The sequence below is a fragment of the Pimephales promelas genome, chromosome 10, assembly GCF_988280905.1.
Source record: "Pimephales promelas chromosome 10, fPimPro1.hap1.1, whole genome shotgun sequence".
Classification (NCBI taxonomy): Eukaryota; Metazoa; Chordata; class Actinopteri; order Cypriniformes; family Leuciscidae; genus Pimephales; species Pimephales promelas.
The window spans coordinates 37,317,170-37,338,716 of NC_142778.1; the positions used below are offsets into that span (position 1 = coordinate 37,317,170).

At 40.2% G+C, this 21,547-nt stretch overlaps 2 protein-coding genes across 9 annotated transcripts in view; one reads left to right on the forward strand and one right to left on the reverse strand.

Moving 5' to 3' along the window:
* The window catches only part of LOC120487839 (uncharacterized), a 43,080-nt gene that overhangs the window by 14,948 nt on the left and 6,585 nt on the right, over positions 1 to 21,547 (forward strand). For 5 of the 8 annotated variants that reach the window (XR_016145416.1, XR_016145418.1, XR_016145417.1 and 2 more), the window contains 2 exons: positions 977 to 1,047; positions 16,614 to 16,747. Coding sequence is in view for 2 of the 8 variants with exons in the window: in XM_089116570.1 (XP_088972696.1) it covers positions 977 to 1,010 (34 nt within the window). In the remaining 6 variants the exon portion in view is untranslated. Of the gene's footprint in view, positions 1 to 976; positions 1,048 to 16,613; positions 16,748 to 17,285; positions 19,688 to 21,547 lie in introns of those variants that run through there. The other 3 variants (XR_016145421.1, XR_016145419.1, XR_016145420.1) reach the window with 3 other exon arrangements.
* fgf7 (fibroblast growth factor 7) lies at positions 765 to 16,724 on the reverse strand. The gene is made up of 4 exons (XM_039684181.2): positions 16,602 to 16,724; positions 15,095 to 15,518; positions 3,611 to 3,717; positions 765 to 3,470 (listed from the first exon to the last, which is right to left on the reverse strand). The coding sequence occupies exons 2-4, from the start codon at positions 15,375 to 15,377 to the stop codon at positions 3,255 to 3,257; spliced, it is 606 nt and encodes a 201-aa protein (XP_039540115.1). The 5' UTR covers positions 15,378 to 15,518; positions 16,602 to 16,724; the 3' UTR covers positions 765 to 3,254.

Sequence of the window (21,547 nt, forward strand, 5' to 3'; positions counted from 1 at the left end):
AACAAACAAAGGCCAGATGAATCCGAGACACTTTATCAAAGAGATACAGGACAAATGATTAGGACTTTTTCCATAATTCTAATGAAACTCACTGATTGTAAAGGTCCAGATGGATCCGAAGCGACCCTTTTGTTTGATAAATCAATGATGTCATTTTCAGTGTGAGGCCCGTGAGAGTCTGTTTACATTCAGAACATGTTATAAATTATACTCTAAAACCAACTTTGCGTGACTTGGCAGAAGTGTTCACCTTACTTTAACTGTGTTTAGGTCAGAGGAGGGTGTGTGTGAGTGTGTGTGTGTCTCTCGTTCACCTCACGGGAATCATGTTTTGCTCAATATCTCGAGCCTCTCTAACCAACCCAATCGGTCAAGAATCAAGATAAAATACATCCACAAGAAACAACATGTACACAAACACGACTTAGCAAATCTATATGACAATTAAGTATTGATTAGAGTGTAATTTGTTGTACTGTGTGAGTGAGAGTGCGTCGTGATACGAAATCGCTGAGTAACGATTATTTTGCATGAAGAAAAAAATCATGCTTTTGTAAATAATCATTACAACCTTAAAAATGTAAAGAGATTCACAACAATTATATAAGTCGAATTTATGAGGAGGCAATTTTTTTTTTTTAATCTGAAGGATTACAGTCATAAATACTGTATAACAAAGTCTAAATTATGACATTTGACATACAAAATTAAAATACTAACTCATAAGTATGAGATTAAACAGTTGAAATTATGATATAACATCAGAATTTTGACATTTTATCTAAAACAAATTGTCTGTTTTATGTCACAGTATTAAATTATTATGTCAAAATTATTGTTTTTTCTTATTTAAAACACTGATTTTTACTGTGAAATAAACAAAAAAGTCCCTGTTGATCACGGTGGTTTGTTTGACATCACCATTGTGATGATCAGCGTCCTGTAACTTAATTTCTTTTGATTATTTTTCTCCCAGAAATAAGATAAACGCAGTGAAGCTGATCATCTGAGCGGATGAAGGTGAACATCTCAGATCTCCATAGAAAGGTACATACATATTTTATTGAGATTGATCTATAATCATACAAAACCTCAGATTTCACTTAGTATTCTAGCAGCAAAACAGAAACTTACGATCTCCGTGCAAGTTTTTTCAGCACAGCGATCCAGAATACAGTTGATTATTTTAGAGCCAGCGACACACACACATATATATATAAATATCATAAATAACACACAACGACACATGGACACAATCACACTAAAACACGGAGGGATTGTGTGGAAATTATACGCTCAGACTCGCTTGTCAAATCTATTTCAGCTTAATGTGTTTGACTAATGAAAGTGTCTCTATATAAAAGCGGATCAATAATGAAAAGGAAAGTTGTTTATGAATGAGTAATGGAAGATTGTGAAGACAAACATGTGATTTCTTAGAATGAGGCAATCACACATGTCATTTTTTAGAAAGCAAATAACGCCAAAAATTAAATGAGGGAACTGATTTTCACAATACAAGAATGGAATGTTTCTAAATGAAAAGCAAAACTCCTCTGGATGAATGTTGATCGTTCATATAAATGCACTGCAGTGTTTATTCGATGTTTTCACCCTTAGTGCCTCTAATGGTCGGGAAAGTGCGGTGAACAGAAACATAGACCCTCTAAAAAATATAAAAATAGTTTTATCTCAAAACACAGATGAGTATTTATAGCTGTTGTTTACATGAGTCCAGAATATTTTCATATATAAACCCAGTGGCGTTTCACCAACGTCTCCTCGGCAAAGAAAGCATGAATGTTTTATTGCACTGTAAACCCGATTACGTTGTAAAAATGTTTTAAGTTGACAAATTTAACGTTTAAGTAAGCAAAACTTGCAGATTTTTATTTCGTACTCGTACATTTGAATTGCTCTTAACTTGAAATATTTCAGTAAATTTATCACGTAAGCTCAACTTATATTTTTAGTCGTGTAAACTTGGCTAGCTTTAACCCTTGTGCTGCATTAGATTTTTAACACCGTTGAGTGCATTAAGGACCAAAAATGGCCACATATTAAACATTGCCTAAAATATTATATATTATTATTATTTTCCACTTTTACCAAGTTAAATCTTTTAACCAGCATCAGTCCTCATCATAACTACCAAAAATGTATTCAATTTCAGGATTTTAACCCTTTAATTACCAGTTTTGTTTGCGAAACTATCGATTTGTATAAGAGGAAAAAACACAAAAATTCAATTATTTTCAATAAACTAAATGCAAAGAGAAAACTTTAGATTTGGATTATCACAGTCCCACTTTGCAAAAAATCCCACTTAGCGCGTTAGAGACCAAAAATGGCCACCTATTAAACATTGCCTATTGCCTAAAATAAGGTGCATTTCCACCCATAGGGAATAAATATGTAGTGACGTCATCTGGTGGAATACACTATATAATGCAAATATAATGCTTTTGCTTCAAAATGAAAGGATGTTTGTGCAAAAATCATGTTTCATGTATTACTGACAGCCTCAGATTTAAACAACGTTTTAATGGGTTTCAATGGGCCATTTTTGGTCTTTATGGTGCTGAGTGTTACTATTTGATCTACACAGTGTGTGTTATACATATTTTGCAAAATGGGATCACATTTTTTTACATGTATCCAAAAAGTCACAATTTTGCCAAATTTCATACCATTTGCATTAAAACAGCCAAAATGGTCAAAGAAATTAAACTGCAAAAGACCAAAAATGTCCCTAATGCAGCATAAGGGTTAACCAACTAATTCAATAAATGGTAACACAATATGATAGCGGAGCACTTGGTGAATGAGTACAGCACTTTACAAACTTAATTTCTTTTTGGCAAACTCCCAAAAAACCCACCATAATAGAAACTATACTAAACTATAGCATAATAAACATTACAAAATCTCCCACTTTTTAAAAAAAAAAGCATTATATAACACTTAATTTTAGCATTTACTCTCCCTTTTTAATATCATTATAAAGCATGCTGGGAAATCCCATCCCAGTTTATCTAAATTAAAATAATAACAAGATAATAAAAATGTAAAACTCTTACTTAAAATGTGTCAGTTTGTGAACTCAAAAGAAAATTCGAAATACTCAAAGTTAATTTGACGGAACTAATTTGTATAATTTGAGTTGGCTCTACTCAAATCAGTTCATTATTGTGAGCGCTAGGGTTTACAGTGATCAAACATGCCTCATACTGACAGTAATCTCGCGTGCATCCTCACGCCAGTGTCTTCTCGTCTTCTCGGTAATTGCGAGGGATGAAGTGAGAAGTGACGCTCTCTCTCCGCGTCTTCTTTCCTTTCAGCGGCCGGCCGTTTTTCGACAGAGCGATGAACATCTCTTTTCCGTCTCGAGTCTTTCTGACAGAAGCGTACGCTGTGTAGTAGTTCTCTAAAAACACTTCTTTGAAGTTGCAGCTGTCGTTGTAGTCTTTCTGTTGGGGAAAGGAGAGAGGAACAGGTACGACACGACCTTAATTGGCTGTAAAAGTTGCTGTATTTACTCTTAAAAGCATGAGAATGCATTAGCTGGAATCAGAGTAAAAGATGTGTTTGCAGGACGGATGGGTTTTACTTTGCCCTGTAACATTCCGGTTCGGCTCATGGAAATATAATACTGGCTCTTCAGGCCTTTTATGGCCAACACGCCTCCCTCAGAAACCGTCCGTATCTCCAGGACACCTGAAACACAGACAGCGGATCAGCCCGAGCGCTTCGGGTTCTTCAGGGACAGATTTACGGATGTAAATTAGCAATATTGCTATAATCCGGCTTGTTTACATTTTGTGCTTTCATTAACATGCATTGTCCCTATTAAATAAAAATAAAATGAAATGAAGATTTGAATTGGAAAGACGATGTTTAACCCTCTGCCGCTCCTCATTTAGGGGACATTTAAAAAAAAAAAATGTAAATGAAGAGTTCAGATGCAAAAGCCTCTAAATGCCATTTGAAATTTTCTTCTTTAAGGATGATTTTTATCAAACTTGTATATTCAAGTTCAGTAATTTCACTTAAATAACAATTAATAGGTAATTATCATTCCCATTTAAGTGAAATCACTGAACTTAAATATACAAGCTTGTCATAAATCATCATTAAAGAAGAACATTTCAAATGGCATTTAGAGGCTTTTGCATCTGAACTCTTCAAATATAAAATGCATAGAATTTTTTTTATTTATTAAAAAAAAAAAAAAATTAGATGGACAAAATAATTTAGGGGTCACACACACTTGCACACGCAAACTTTTCTTTCTCCCGGTATAATATATTTCGTAACACTTTACTTAAAGCCATAATGTATGAAAAATAAGGTATTTAGACTGTACATTTCATAGACTTTTCATAAATAATTATTTATAACCAAAGTTAAAATCCATTATAATATTTGCCGATTCTGAAATTGCTTATTTGTCATGTTTTAATGCATTATACTTGTAAAGTTGTGTCCAATGAATAGATTTTTATTATTATAACTGGTTACAATTAGAGTCATAATAAACTGACAATACAATGCATTATAAGGGCATAATCACTGCATTAAAAATACATATATAATACAGAAGGACTTTAAGTAAAGTGTAACTGTATATTTGTTGAATAATATTTTTTATTTATTATTTTGCATTTTGAGGGAATGTTAGGGTACTAAGTAATATATATGCAATAATTATGATCTATCCTCTACACACACACACACATTATTATTTTTTTCATAATTATGTTTCAAAACATTGCTGTTTGTCTTTTTTTTTTTTGCATTTTAGCTGATTGTACCCTAAAAAATTTCAGTGCATTTTTTTAATATTCACTTTTTTTTTTCTTTAAAGTGAATATATGAAATAATTGTATTGTAAAAAAAATGTGTGGGGGGATAGATCATAATTATTGCATAGATATTACTTAATACCTTTCCCTCAAAATCCAAAATATTAAATAAAACATATTATTCAACAAAAATAAATCATACTGCAGAAAAGAAATGCGATGTGAGGTGTTTGGCCACCTTTGAGCGTGAGGAGTGCGAGTGTGTGACCCTTAAACGACGAGCAGCAAAGGGTTAAACCACTCAATTTCAAGGCTAATGTGGCCTCACACTATTATTATTATAAATCTCTATGGTTATGTTTGACGATTTTTAATAGTTAAGGTTTAATTTTATTTTTAAACCTTTTTGAATCACACCCAGAATTTGTTTAGTCCTCAAGTGCGGTATCATTCAGATGAAATGCAAATAACAAACAAAATTAAAACTTTTTTTTTTAAATGTATTTTTTATTTTTTGCTGTAAAGTGACTGAAAAGCACCAGAGAAGTTAATAAATGACCTGAATAACATTGAACTCTTTGAGTTTGTCTGTAGTAAATAGGCTTTATGTGAGATATTCATTTAATTTATGATTTAAAAGTGATGTGTGTCATTTTTAGGGTTTAAATGCCGCCTAATATGACAGTGGAAGGTTGATTCCCACACAAAAAAATGAACTTTATTTGTTCTTCACCTTTCAAAATCCATTTCTATAAAGGAAGCATTTCTTTCCTTCAGATAGAAACTGAAGATTGAACCTCAGCATCAGTGATCGGATCACCCGTGGGTTAAAACTCTCCGAGCTCCAGATCAGATATTTCACAGCTGAAGGGCCTGTTTGTTACGCTCGTGTTTAAATCAGAAACGGACACTATACTCTTGTGGTCTTGAGCTCTGTTTGTGTGTGTGTGTGTGTGAGGTTTACATGTGAGAGCTCTAAATCTAATGGTATAATAAGTTGCTGTCACGACACAACTCTGACAACCTCAAAACGCGTCTGCTTTTCTCTCCTTCCCTCACTCATGTCTTGCAGTGTGTGTCTTACAGTGTGTGTCTTGCAGTGTGTGTCTTACAGTGTGTGTCTTACAGTGCGTGCAGTTGTCGGCCACATCTGGCTGTATCAATTTTTCTTCTTTTCATCGCCAGCTGACGCAATCATTCTCCCTCTGGAGCAAAGATGCATGGTGTCACGCCAACTTTCTTCTCGTACACTAACAAAATAACTAATAACCAAACATGCTTGAAGCTGATGTGTATAACAGTTATATGTGTATAACATCAGCTGTGAGCAAGTTTGGTGTAAACAGAATCATTCATTTTAATATCGATGGTCATAACATAAGCCTCGAGTGTGAATTTGAGTCCTGGTTCTGACTCCTCAATTATTGGTAGGATCTTATTTACAGTGTCCTTACATTACCACAGTAAATGATGCATAATGCATGCAAATAAAAATCCTGCCCTAACCCTTTTGTAAGTTCATTAATATTACTCGGTACTTAAATATATAATTACACTGTAACAATGACACCTTATAATAGTGTAACCCATTGGTGTCATTGTTACAGTGTACATTGAGTAATATTAATTAAATAGATCTACTTACTAGGATGTGTTTGAGGGTTAGTTGCATGCAATTATGCGTAATCTAACATGTAACAAGGACACTGTAAAATAAAGTGTTACCCCCAATTTTTTATAAACATTTTTTGACGCTCCATTGAAATGTTTTTCAGTGACTTGTGTTGAGCTCTGGCTCTTCCCTGCTGAGCTCTGATCCTGTAACGAAGGGAAACGAGCTATAAATACGCGCACCTGTTTCTCTTTACGCCTGTCACTCGCTCGTCACTCTGCCACGCGACCGGGCGATAATCACTGGACACTGAGCCGGCCGTTTCGATACTTTAAATGTCTCGGTGTCGCTCTATCGATACTTTAAATGTCTCAGTGTCGCTCTATCGATACTTTAAATGTCTCGGTGTCGCTCTATCGTTACTTTAAATGTCTCAGTGTCACTCTATCGATACTTTAAATGTCTCAGTGTCACTCTATCGATACTTTAAATGTCTCAGTGTCGCTCTATCGATACTTTAAATGTCTCAGTGTCACTCTATCGATACTTTAAATGTCTCGGTGTCGCTCTATCGATACTTTAAATGTCTCGGTGTCACTCTATCGATACTTTAAATGTCTCAGTGTCGCTCTATCGATACTTTAAATGTCTCAGTGTCACTCTATCGATACTTTAAATGTCTCGGTGTCGCTCTATCGTTACTTTAAATGTCTCGGTGTCACTCTATCGATACTTTAAATGTCTCAGTGTCGCTCTATCGATACTTTAAATGTCTCAGTGTCGCTCTATCGATACTTTAAATGTCTCAGTGTCGCTCTATTGTTACTTTAAATGTCTCAGTGTCACTCTATCGATACTTTAAATGTCTCAGTGTCGCTCTATTGTTACTTTAAATGTCTCAGTGTCGCTCTATCGATACTTTAAATGTCTCAGTGTCACTCTATCGATACTTTAAATGTCTCAGTGTCGCTCTATCGATACTTTAAATGTCTCAGTGTCGCTCTATCGATACTTTAAATGTCTCAGTGTCACTCTATCGATACTTTAAATGTCTCAGTGTCGCTCTATCGATACTTTAAATGTCTCAGTGTCGCTCTATCGTTACTTTAAATGTCTCAGTGTCGCTCTATCGATACTTTAAATGTCTCAGTGTCGCTCTATCGTTACTTTAAATGTATCAGTGTCGCTCTATCGATACTTTAAATGTCTCGGTGTCGCTCTATCGATACTTTAAATGTCTCAGTGTCACTCTATCGATACTTTAAATGTCTCAGTGTCGCTCTATCGATACTTTAAATGTCTCAGTGTCGCTCTATCGTTACTTTAAATGTCTCAGTGTCGCTCTATCGATACTTTAAATGTCTCGGTGTCGCTCTATTGTTACTTTAAATGTCTCAGTGTCGCTCTATCGATACTTTAAATGTCTGTGTTGCTCTATCGTTACTTTAAATGTATCAGTGTCGCTCTATCGATACTTTAAATGTCTCGGTGTCGCTCTATCGTTACTTTAAATGTCTCAGTGTCGCTCTATCGTTACTTTAAATGTCTCAGTGTCGCTCTATCGATACTTTAAATGTCTCGGTGTCGCTCTATTGTTACTTTAAATGTCTCAGTGTCGCTCTATCGATACTTTAAATGTCTGTGTTGCTCTATCGTTACTTTAAATGTATCAGTGTCGCTCTATCGATACTTTAAATGTCTCGGTGTCGCTCTATCGTTACTTTAAATGTATCAGTGTCGCTCTATCGATACTTTAAATGTCTCGGTGTCGCTCTATCGATACTTTAAATGTCTCAGTGTCACTCTATCGATACTTTAAATGTCTCGGTGTCGCTCTATCGATACTTTAAATGTCTCAGTGTCGCTCTATCGATACTTTAAATGTCTCAGTGTCACTCTATCGATACTTTAAATGTCTCAGTGTCGCTCTATCGATACTTTAAATGTCTCAGTGTCGCTCTATCGTTACTTTAAATGTCTCAGTGTCGCTCTATCGATACTTTAAATGTCTCGGTGTCGCTCTATTGTTACTTTAAATGTCTCAGTGTCACTCTATCGATACTTTAAATGTCTCGGTGTCGCTCTATCGATACTTTAAATGTCTCAGTGTCACTCTATCGATACTTTAAATGTCTCAGTGTCGCTCTATCGATACTTTAAATGTCTCAGTGTCGCTCTATCGTTACTTTAAATGTCTCAGTGTCGCTCTATCGATACTTTAAATGTCTCGGTGTCGCTCTATTGTTACTTTAAATGTCTCAGTGTCGCTCTATCGATACTTTAAATGTCTCAGTGTCGCTCTATCGTTACTTTAAATGTATCAGTGTCGCTCTATCGATACTTTAAATGTCTCAGTGTCGCTCTATCGATACTTTAAATGTCTCAGTGTCACTCTATCGATACTTTAAATGTCTCAGTGTCGCTCTATCGATACTTTAAATGTCTCAGTGTCGCTCTATCGTTACTTTAAATGTCTCAGTGTCGCTCTATCGATACTTTAAATGTCTCGGTGTCGCTCTATTGTTACTTTAAATGTCTCAGTGTCGCTCTATCGATACTTTAAATGTCTCAGTGTCGCTCTATCGTTACTTTAAATGTATCAGTGTCGCTCTATCGATACTTTAAATGTCTCGGTGTCGCTCTATCGTTACTTTAAATGTCTCGGTGTCGCTCTATCGATACTTTAAATGTCTCGGTGTCGCTCTATTGTTACTTTAAATGTCTCAGTGTCGCTCTATCGATACTTTAAATGTCTCGGTGTCGCTCTATCGTTACTTTAAATGTCTCGGTGTCGCTCTATCGTTACTTTAAATGTCTCAGTGTCGCTCTATCGATACTTTAAATGTCTCAGTGTCGCTCTATCGTTACTTTAAATGTATCAGTGTCGCTCTATCGATACTTTAAATGTCTCAGTGTCGCTCTATTGTTACTTTAAATGTCTCAGTGTCACTCTATCGATACTTTAAATGTCTCAGTGTCGCTCTATCGATACTTTAAATGTCTCAGTGTCGCTCTATCGATACTTTAAATGTCTCAGTGTCACTCTATCGATACTTTAAATGTCTGTGTTGCTCTATCGATACTTTAAATGTCTCAGTGTCGCTCTATCGATACTTTAAATGTCTCAGTGTCGCTCTATCGATACTTTAAATGTCTCGGTGTCGCTCTATCGATACTTTAAATGTCTCAGTGTCACTCTATCGATACTTTAAATGTCTCAGTGTCGCTCTATCGATACTTTAAATGTCTCAGTGTCACTCTATCGATACTTTAAATGTCTCAGTGTCGCTCTATCGATACTTTAAATGTCTCAGTGTCGCTCTATCGATACTTTAAATGTCTCAGTGTCACTCTATCGATACTTTAAATGTCTCAGTGTCGCTCTATCGATACTTTAAATGTCTCAGTGTCACTCTATCGATACTTTAAATGTCTGTGTTGCTCTATCGATACTTTAAATGTCTCAGTGTCGCTCTATCGATACTTTAAATGTCTCAGTGTCGCTCTATCGATACTTTAAATGTCTCGGTGTCGCTCTATCGTTACTTTAAATGTCTCAGTGTCGCTCTATCGTTACTTTAAATGTCTCAGTGTCGCTATATCGATACTTTAAATGTCTCAGTGTCACTCTATCGATACTTTAAATGTCTCAGTGTCGCTCTATCGATACTTTAAATGTCTCGGTGTCGCTCTATCGATACTTTAAATGTCTCAGTGTCGCTCTATCGATACTTTAAATGTCTCAGTGTCGCTCTATCGATACTTTAAATGTCTCAGTGTCACTCTATCGATACTTTAAATGTCTCAGTGTCGCTCTATCGATACTTTAAATGTATCGGTGTCGCTCTATCGTTACTTTAAATGTCTCAGTGTCGCTCTATCGTTACTTTAAATGTCTCAGTGTCGCTCTATCGATACTTTAAATGTCTCAGTGTCGCTCTATCGATACTTTAAATGTCTCAGTGTCGCTCTATCGATACTTTAAATGTCTCGGTGTCGCTCTATCGATACTTTAAATGTCTCAGTGTCGCTCTATCGATACTTTAAATGTCTCGGTGTCGCTCTATCGATACTTTAAATGTCTCAGTGTCGCTCTATCGATACTTTAAATGTCTCGGTGTCGCTCTATCGTTACTTTAAATAAATGTCTCAGTGTCGCTCTATCGATACTTTAAATGTCTCGGTGTCGCTCTATCGTTACTTTAAATGTCTCAGTGTCACTCTATCGATACTTTAAATGTCTCAGTGTCGCTCTATCGTTACTTTAAATGTCTCAGTGTCGCTCTATCGTTACTTTAAATGTCTCAGTGTCGCTCTATTGTTACTTTAAATGTCTCAGTGTCGCTCTATCGTTACTTTAAATGTCTCAGTGTCGCTATATCGTTACTTTAAATGTCTCGGTGTCGCTCTATCGTTACTTTAAATGTCTCAGTGTCGCTATATCGTTACTTTAAATGTCTCAGTGTCGCTCTATCGTTACTTTAAATGTCTCAGTGTCGCTATATCGTTACTTTAAATGTCTCGGTGTCGCTCTATCGTTACTTTAAATGTCTCAGTGTCGCTATATCGTTACTTTAAATGTCTCAGTGTCGCTCTATCGTTACTTTAAATGTCTCAGTGTCGCTATATCGTTACTTTAAATGTCTCGGTGTCGCTCTATCGTTACTTTAAATGTCTCAGTGTCGCTATATCGTTACTTTAAATGTCTCAGTGTCGCTCTATCGTTACTTTAAATGTCTCAGTGTCGCTATATCGTTACTTTAAATGTCTCAGTGTCGCTCTATCGTTACTTTAAATGTCTCAGTGTCGCTCTATCGTTACTTTAAATGTCTCGGTGTCGCTCTATCGATACTTTAAATGTCTCAGTGTCGCTCTATCGATACTTTAAATGTCTCGGTGTCGCTCTATCGTTACTTTAAATGTCTCAGTGTCGCTCTATCGTTACTTTAAATGTCTCGGTGTCGCTCTATCGTTACTTTAAATGTCTCGGTGTCGCTCTATCGTTACTTTAAATGTCTCGGTGTCGCTCTATCGTTACTTTAAATGTCTCGGTGTCGCTCTATCGATACTTTAAATGTCTCAGTGTCGCTTTATCGATACTTTAAATGTCTCGGTGTCGCTCTATCGATACTTTAAATGTCTCAGTGTCGCTCTATCGATACTTTAAATGTCTCGGTGTCGCTCTATCGATACTTTAAATGTCTCAGTGTCGCTCTATCGATACTTTAAATGTCTCGGTGTCGCTCTATCGTTACTTTAAATAAATGTCTCAGTGTCGCTCTATCGATACTTTAAATGTCTCGGTGTCGCTCTATCGTTACTTTAAATGTCTCAGTGTCACTCTATCGATACTTTAAATGTCTCAGTGTCGCTCTATCGTTACTTTAAATGTCTCAGTGTCGCTCTATCGTTACTTTAAATGTCTCAGTGTCGCTCTATCGTTACTTTAAATGTCTCAGTGTCGCTCTATCGTTACTTTAAATGTCTCAGTGTCGCTCTATCGTTACTTTAAATGTCTCAGTGTCGCTCTTTCGATACTTTAAATGTCTCAGTGTCGCTCTATCGATACTTTAAATGTCTCAGTGTCGCTCTATCGATACTTTAAATGTCTCGGTGTCGCTCTATCGATACTTTAAATGTCTCGGTGTCGCTCTATCGTTACTTTAAATGTCTCAGTGTCGCTCTATCGATACTTTAAATGTCTCGGTGTCGCTCTATCGTTACTTTAAATGTCTCAGTGTCGCTCTATCGATACTTTAAATGTCTCGGTGTCGCTCTATCGATACTTTAAATGTCTCGGTGTCGCTCTATCGTTACTTTAAATGTCTCAGTGTCGCTATATCGTTACTTTAAATGTCTCAGTGTCGCTCTATCGTTACTTTAAATGTCTCAGTGTCGCTCTATCGTTACTTTAAATGTCTCGGTGTCGCTCTATCGATACTTTAAATGTCTCAGTGTCGCTCTATCGATACTTTAAATGTCTCGGTGTCGCTCTATCGTTACTTTAAATGTCTCAGTGTCGCTCTATCGTTACTTTAAATGTCTCGGTGTCGCTCTATCGTTACTTTAAATGTCTCGGTGTCGCTCTATCGTTACTTTAAATGTCTCGGTGTCGCTCTATCGTTACTTTAAATGTCTCGGTGTCGCTCTATCGATACTTTAAATGTCTCAGTGTCGCTTTATCGATACTTTAAATGTCTCGGTGTCGCTCTATCGATACTTTAAATGTCTCAGTGTCGCTCTATCGATACTTTAAATGTCTCGGTGTCGCTCTATCGATACTTTAAATGTCTCAGTGTCGCTCTATCGATACTTTAAATGTCTCGGTGTCGCTCTATCGTTACTTTAAATAAATGTCTCAGTGTCGCTCTATCGATACTTTAAATGTCTCGGTGTCGCTCTATCGTTACTTTAAATGTCTCAGTGTCACTCTATCGATACTTTAAATGTCTCAGTGTCGCTCTATCGTTACTTTAAATGTCTCAGTGTCGCTCTATCGTTACTTTAAATGTCTCAGTGTCGCTCTATCGTTACTTTAAATGTCTCAGTGTCGCTCTATCGTTACTTTAAATGTCTCAGTGTCGCTCTATCGTTACTTTAAATGTCTCAGTGTCGCTCTTTCGATACTTTAAATGTCTCAGTGTCGCTCTATCGATACTTTAAATGTCTCAGTGTCGCTCTATCGATACTTTAAATGTCTCGGTGTCGCTCTATCGATACTTTAAATGTCTCGGTGTCGCTCTATCGTTACTTTAAATGTCTCAGTGTCGCTCTATCGATACTTTAAATGTCTCGGTGTCGCTCTATCGTTACTTTAAATGTCTCAGTGTCGCTCTATCGATACTTTAAATGTCTCGGTGTCGCTCTATCGATACTTTAAATGTCTCGGTGTCGCTCTATCGTTACTTTAAATGTCTCAGTGTCACTCTATCGATACTTTAAATGTCTCAGTGTCGCTCTATCGATACTTTAAATGTCTCGGTGTCGCTCTATCGTTACTTTAAATGTCTCAGTGTCGCTCTATCGTTACTTTAAATGTCTCAGTGTCGCTCTATCGTTACTTTAAATGTCTCGGTGTCGCTCTATCGATACTTTAAATGTCTCAGTGTCGCTCTATCGATACTTTAAATGTCTCGGTGTCGCTCTATCGATACTTTAAATGTCTCAGTGTCGCTCTATCGATACTTTAAATGTCTCGGTGTCGCTCTATCGTTACTTTAAATGTCTCAGTGTCACTCTATCGATACTTTAAATGTCTCAGTGTCGCTCTATCGTTACTTTAAATGTCTCAGTGTCGCTCTATCGTTACTTTAAATGTCTCAGTGTCGCTCTATCGATACTTTAAATGTCTCGGTGTCGCTCTATCGATACTTTAAATGTCTGTGTCGCTCTATCGATACTTTAAATGTCTCGGTGTCGCTCTATCGTTACTTTAAATGTCTCGGTGTCGCTCTATCGATACTTTAAATGTCTCAGTGTCGCTCTATCGATACTTTAAATGTCTCAGTGTCGCTCTATCGATACTTTAAATGTCTCGGTGTCGCTCTATCGATACTTTAAATGTCTCAGTGTCGCTATATCGATACTTTAAATGTCTCAGTTTCGCTCTATCGATACTTTAAATGTCTCAGTGTCGCTCTATCGATACTTTAAATGTCTCAGTGTCACTCTATCGATACTTTAAATGTCTCAGTGTCGCTCTATCGATACTTTAAATGTCTCAGTGTCGCTCTATCGATACTTTAAATGTCTCGGTGTCGCTCTATCGATACTTTAAATGTCTCAGTGTCGCTCTATCGATACTTTAAATGTCTCAGTTTCGCTCTATCGATACTTTAAATGTCTCAGTGTCGCTCTATCGATACTTTAAATGTCTCAGTGTCGCTCTATCGATACTTTAAATGTCTCAGTGTCGCTCTATCGTTACTTTAAATGTCTCAGTGTCGCTCTATCGATACTTTAAATGTCTCAGTGTCGCTCTATCGTTACTTTAAATGTCTCGGTGTCGCTCTATCGTTACTTTAAATGTCTCAGTGTCGCTCTATCGATACTTTAAATGTCTCAGTGTCGCTCTATCGTTACTTTAAATGTCTCAGTGTCGCTCTATCGTTACTTTAAATAAATGTCTCAGTGTCGCTCTATCGATACTTTAAATGTCTCAGTGTCGCTCTATCGTTACTTTAAATGTCTCAGTGTCGCTCTATCGTTACTTTAAATAAATGTCTCGGTGTCGCTCTATCGTTACTTTAAATGTCTCGGTGTCGCTCTATCGTTACTTTAAATGTCTCGGTGTCGCTCTATCGATACTTTAAATGTCTCAGTGTCACTCTATCGATACTTTAAATGTCTCAGTGTCGCTCTATCGATACTTTAAATGTCTCGGTGTCGCTCTATCGTTACTTTAAATGTCTCAGTGTCACTCTATCGATACTTTAAATGTCTCAGTGTCGCTCTATCGATACTTTAAATGTCTCAATCTTGCTCTATCGATACTTTAAATGTCTCAGTGTCGCTCTATCGATACTTTAAATGTCTCAGTGTCGCTCTATCGATACTTTAAATGTCTCAATGTGGCCCCAGTGATAATTCCTCTGTGAGGCTCCTGACACACACCAGAACCATAAAGTGCGTCACACACGCATCACACACACGTCAGAAGTGATCGATGAGCTCTTACTGTAGCAGTTGTTGGGATCCTGCGTTCCGTTAATATTCCCGTTCTCGTCGATCATCAGAAACCACTGTGTGCGACTATAGAGGCGTCGTATTCGAACGTCCCCGCCTTCCATGTAGTCGTAGTTCCTGGTGTGACGTTCGTGTTTTGAACAGTCAGTCACAGACGCCTGCCCAACGACCCTGTCGCCATCACACACACACACACAGCTGACGACCAGCACGACATGCAGCCACTGTCCACACGGCAACTCAGGCAGTTTCCATTGCAACGTCCATTTGCGCATTATACTGCGTTTCTCAACGAGTTCCTGATCCACATACTGAAGGCAAAACTGTTGGAGATCCGCTCTGAAACTTCCCAGTAAAATCCTCGGGTTTTGTAGTGAACTCTGACCTCCTCCTGAAGCATCAGAATCTCCTCAGAACTGGAGGAGGAAAAAGTGTGTTAGCATCTGTTGTTAATGACAGTCAAATGATATAAATCACACACTGTCCTTTCCTGGTGAAGATACATCACAGTTCATCACACTCGAGTCGTCACTCAATGTGAACCAGATTCTACATGTTCACTGTCTTTAAAACGAGTGTCTTAATGTCGCTCCATCGCTACTTTCAACGTCTCACTGTTGCTGACTTGCAAATATTAATGTTTCAGTGTTCCTCTACTGCTATTTTAAATGTCTCAGCATTGGAGCTATCTCTACTTGAATCATCTCAATATCTTCCTATCGCTTCTTGAAATGTTGCTAATTTAAATCCCAACATCTACAGTATCTATTCTTTTTTTTTAAATGTCTCAGTAACTTAATCTATATTTTAAATGTCTGTTGTTACTTTAAATGTCTCAATGTTGCTCTATCACTTCTCTTAATCTCTCAAAGTTGGTTTATTGTTACTTTAAATGTGTCAATGTTGCTCTATCACTTCTTTAAATGTCTCAATGTAGCTCTATCACTTCTTTTAATCTCTCAAAGTTGGTTTATTGTTACTTTAAATGTCTCAATGTTGCTCTATCACTTCTTTAAATGTCTCAATGTTGCTCTATCACTTCTTTAAATGTCTCAATGTTGCTCTATCACTTCTTTAAATGTCTCAATGTTGCTCTATCACTTCTTTAAATGTCTCAATGTTGCTCTATCACTTCTTTAAATGTCTCAATGTTGCTCTATCACTTCTTTAAATGTCTCAATGTTGCTCTATCACTTCTTTAAATGTCTCAATGTTGCTCTATCACTTCTTTAAATGTCTCAATGTAGCTCTATCACTTCTTTTAATCTCTCAAAGTTGGTTTATTGTTACTTTAAATGTCTCAATGTCGCTCTATCACTTCTTTAAATGTCTCAATGTTTCTCTATCACTTCTCTAATTGTCTCAATATTGCTGTACTGCTACTTAAAACGACAGTATTTTTGTCATGGTGTCTGTCTCTCTGTCAAACTAACTTAGGACACAATTTATTGGTTTAAAATGTTGCAATAATGCTGTCTTGCAATAATAAATCGACTTACTTGTTCCTCCAGGACATGCGCTTCAGTCCCGCCGATTCCAGAGACACTTCCACCGTGACGCACCGAGAGAGTGAGTTTCGTGAAGTGCATCTTCTCGTGTTGCTGAACGCTGTGCAATCTCTGATAAAAGCCTCATGCTGACCTCACTTCTCTGCAATTACGCCTCAGCCACTCAGCTGTCGGTGGGATGCTGGAGCGAGAGACAGAGAGAGAGAGAGAGAGAGAGAGAGAGAGAGAATCGTATGTTTCTGCTAGCCAGGCCTCCGGTGGACGTGAGAGGGAGCCATAAACATGAGTGGTCTCTCTCTCTCTCTCTCTCTCTCTGAGTTATGAGGGAAGAATCCTGCGAGATCTCATCGACATTTATGAAGAATCACATGCCGTGACACACAGGCCTTTCTCAGGATCCCGTAGTTTAATTCAATTCAATTCCTATGTATTTGTATAGCGCTTTTCACAAAATCACAAAGTCGTTTCAAAGTAGATCTGCAGAAAGTCCATATTACAGTGATCAGAGGAAACTGTCTAAGTTATGCATTTCGGAAATCACAGTTAGCGAAAAACGTAATAATTTAATGCATAAACGATGAGCTCATTGAAGAGATGAATACTTGTTTAACAAATGATTATGACATTCTCATACATGTGAAAGGTCTCGTCTGTCATTTGTTTGGTGCGTTACAGAAACATCAAAGCATGGGTTGAATTCAAAGGCTGATCGTGAACGTACGAGGTAATAAATCTAACGAGGCGGGCCACAATTGAGAAGATAAACAGAGGGCCGTTTACTGCAGGAATGGTTCGTCTCTGCAGAAGGTCAAGAACTCTTTCACTTTTCCTGTTTGTATTTAGCAGGCAAATTTACAGGTTTACACACCTGGCCTCGGCGGGTCTCGGCACATCAAACGTTCCCAGCGTCTCGAGCCCCGAGGGAGCCGACGCACACGGGGTGCAGAACCTCTGGACGAGCACGCTTGCTCTTTCATTTCACAAACGATCGCTCGTAAAACGGCTGATCTCAAAGCTCACGGTCATTTGCAAGCCTTCTATTTCCCTTCACCTTAACTACACAATTAAGGTTCACAGGAGCACGTCAAGACGTCAAGACGTGATTCTGCTACATTTCAGCATCAAAATGGTTTATCATATCCATCCATTCCTCCCAGTACAGGGCTGGAAGCAATTTTAATCATTCCACTACATTTGAAGGGAGTCATTTCTCTTTAATGTCAATAAAAAAATATGAATCTGGAGAACATCCGTGCAGAATGGACAATGGTTGATTTGTCAATTCATATATATCAGAGGAAACCTGGAGTAATGGAATATCCTCCACAGACCTCCTTTAGTATTCTTTAGTACAGCAAGAAATATTTAATTAATTACATTTTAACCAAACGTTTGGATTTGTCCATATTTGACCGAAAGTTGGGTTAAAACACCCCAGCTTGTTTTAGAGTGTAAATGTCTCAGTATCACTTTACTGTATTTTAAATGTCTGTATGACTTTGAATGTCTCTATCATATGTTTTTTTTAAATGTGATTGTTCTTGGTTATGGGAACATTCCATTTGATCCTTTCACAAACATTATGGGAATGTTTTGAATAAGTAACACGTAAAGAATGTTTAGAACATTAAGTTTGAACGAACATTCTATTTTCGTTACTGGAAGAATGTTTGTTTGTAACATTCCGAGAACATTCCCTGTTTGCTTGGATGTCGTCAATGTCAACAGCATCTTTACAGGAAGAAACTTTCCTGTCCTAATCATGCATGATTGTATGGTCAGTTATCATTATAATTGCCATTATGCAAATGCCAAATGAGCATTTAGTGTTGTTTATTCCCTGCAGTTGAAGGGTTAATCTGATGCTGATCTGCATTCATCTCCTCATGCTGAGGTTCATGGTCTCACTGGACTGAATCTCACTGCGTTCACTGAACTGTAAAGTTTCCCGCTCGCTACGTTTACAGTCCCAGCGGCCATTGAGTTTATGGCTGAAATGATAGAGCGAGTGACACATCAAAGCTGTTGAGGAGAGAGAGAGAGAGCGCTGATGTTGTCTGTGAACTTTAGGCGACTCTCCCAGACAGATCTGCAGGTCTCCTGCTGTTTTAATTGCACCTGAAACGGCTCATATAACCCAAACGAACATGCAGTCCTGTTCCCGTCTGTTTACTCTGGGCTTATGGAGAATAAATTGGCCATATAATATCAATAAACATGAGAGCTGATGAAAGTGTGAGCTTGTTTTGTCTGTGCTTCGTGCCGCGTGTCTCTCACCTGCTCTCCGGGTTTAAGGTCAGGCTATTCTGAGTTCGGGTTAATCCGCTGCTTTCTACATTCCCTGTTAATTGGTGAGCTCATGGGAACATGGCTGTCAACGGTGGGATGTTCTTTAAATAGCTTCGGTTGAGTTGCTCAATTCTTGGATGGACAGAGGAGAGAAACGCACTTTGCAGTTAAAGGGATAGTTGAGTGAAAAATGAGAATTAGCCCATGATTTACTCGCCCTCAACCCATCCTAGTGTTCTTTCAAACGAATACAAGTAGTTATATTAAACAATGTCCTGCTCTTCCAAGCTTTATAATGGCAGTGAATTGATGTTTCTGTTCATAAAGTTCATAAAAGTGCATCTATCCATCATAAAAGTGTGTGTTTGTGTGTGAGTGAATGAACGTTTGTGTGTGTGTGTGTGTGTGTGTGTTTTAGTGGTAGGCTGCATGTTTTTGGGTGCTTTTGAGAATGCATTGCGGGTGAGTCTCTGGTTAAAATGGTAAATGGACTGCATTTATATAGCACTTTCATAGACCTAATGGCCACCAAAGCGCTTTACATATTGCCTCACATTCACCCATTCACACACACATTCATACACCGACGGTGGTGTCAGCCATACAAGGCGCCATCCAGCTCGTCGGGAGCAGCTGGGGTTAGGTGTCTTGCTCATGGACACCTCGACACTTGGTCAGGTGGAACCGGGGATTGAACCACCAACCTTTCGGTTTCTAGACAACCTACATGAACCACTGAGGCACAGGGGGCAACTAATGCCCCCTGGTTACAGCGGGTGAGTCTCCGGTGACAGCGGGTGAGTCTCCGGTTACAGCGGGTGAGTCTCCGGTGGCAGCGGGTGAGTCTCCGGTTACAGCGGGTGAGTCTCCGGTTACAGCGGGTGAGTCTCCGGTGGCAGCGGGTGAGTCTCCGGTTACAGCGGGTGAGTCTCCGGTTACAGCGGGTGAGTCTCCGGTTACAGCGGGTGAGCCTCCGGTGACAGCGGGTGAGTCTCCGGTTACAGCGGGTGAGTCTCCGGTTACAGCGGGTGAGTCTCCGGTTACAGCGGGTGAGTCTCCGGTTACAGCGGGTGAGTCTCCGGTTACAGCGGGTGAGTCTCCGGTGGCAGCGGGTGAGTCTCCGGTTACAGCGGGTGAGTCTCCGGTTACAGCGGGTGAGTCTCCGGTTACAGCGGGTGAGTCTCCGGTTACAGCGGGTGAGTCTCCGGTTACAGCGGGTGAGTCTCCGGTTACAGCGGGTGAGTCTCCGGTTACAGCGGGTGAGTCTCCGGTGACAGCGGGTGAGTCTCCGGTTACAGCGGGTGAGTCTCCGGTGACAGCGGGTGAGTCTCCGGTGACAGCGGGTGAGTCTCCGGTTACAGCGGGTGAGTCTCCGGTGACAGCGGGTGAGTCTCCGGTGACAGCGGGTGAGTCTCCGGTTACAGCGGGTGAGCCTCCGGTTACAGCGGGTGAGTCTCCGGTTACAGCGGGTGAGTCTCCGGTTACAGCGGGTGAGTCTCCGGTTACAGCGGGTGAGTCTCCGGTGACAGCGGGTGAGCCTCCGGTTACAGCGGGTGAGTCTCCGGTTACAGCGGGTGAGTCTCCGGTGACAGCGGGTGAGTCTCCGGTGACAGCGGGTGAGCCTCCGGTTACAGCGGGTGAGTCTCCGGTTACAGCGGGTGAGCCTCCGGTGACAGCGGGTGAGCCTCCGGTGACAGCGGGTGAGTCTCCGGTGACAGCGGGTGAGCCTCCGGTTACAGCGGGTGAGCCTCCGGTTACAGCGGGTGAGCCTCCGGTTACAGCGGGTGAGCCTCCGGTTACAGCGGGTGAGCCTCCGGTTACAGCGGGTGAGCCTCCGGTGACAGCGGGTGAGCCTCCGGTTACAGCGGGTGAGCCTCCGGTGACAGCGGGTGAGCCTCCGGTTACAGCGGGTGAGCCTCCGGTTACAGCGGGTGAGCCTCCGGTTACAGCGGGTGAGTCTCCGGTGACAGCGGGTGAGTCTCCGGTTACAGCGGGTGAGCCTCCGGTTACAGCGGGTGAGCCTCCGGTTACAGCGGGTGAGCCTCCGGTGACAGCGGGTGAGTCTCCGGTTACAGCGGGTGAGCCTCCGGTTACAGCGGGTGAGTCTCCGGTGACAGCGGGTGAGTCTCCGGTTACAGCGGGTGAGCCTCCGGTTACAGCGGGTGAGCCTCCGGTTACAGCGGGTGAGCCTCCGGTGACAGCGGGTGAGTCTCCGGTTACAGCGGGTGAGCCTCCGGTTACAGCGGGTGAGTCTCCGGTTACAGCGGGTGAGCCTCCGGTTACAGCGGGTGAGCCTCCGGTTACAGCGGGTGAGCCTCCGGTTACAGCGGGTGAGCCTCCGGTGACAGCGGGTGAGCCTCCGGTGACAGCGGGTGAGCCTCCGGTTACAGCGGGTGAGCCTCCGGTGACAGCGGGTGAGCCTCCGGTTACAGCGGGTGAGCCTCCGGTTACAGCGGGTGAGCCTCCGGTTACAGCGGGTGAGTCTCCGGTGACAGCGGGTGAGTCTCCGGTTACAGCGGGTGAGCCTCCGGTTACAGCGGGTGAGCCTCCGGTTACAGCGGGTGAGCCTCCGGTTACAGCGGGTGAGCCTCCGGTTACAGCGGGTGAGCCTCCGGTTACAGCGGGTGAGCCTCCGGTTACAGCGGGTG

Excerpts from the sequence above, each read along its gene's own strand:
- fgf7 (XM_039684181.2), bottom strand. The coding sequence starts at position 15,377 with ATGCGCAAATGGACGTTGCAATGGAAACTGCCTGAGTTGCCGTGTGGA. Across the intron at positions 3,718-15,094 it reads GGATCCCAACAACTGCTACA|GTGTCCTGGAGATACGGACG; the intron begins GTAAGAGCTCAT and ends TCTGTGTTTCAG. Across the intron at positions 3,471-3,610 it reads CCGGAATGTTACAGGGCAAA|AAAGACTACAACGACAGCTG; the intron begins GTAAAACCCATC and ends TTTCCCCAACAG.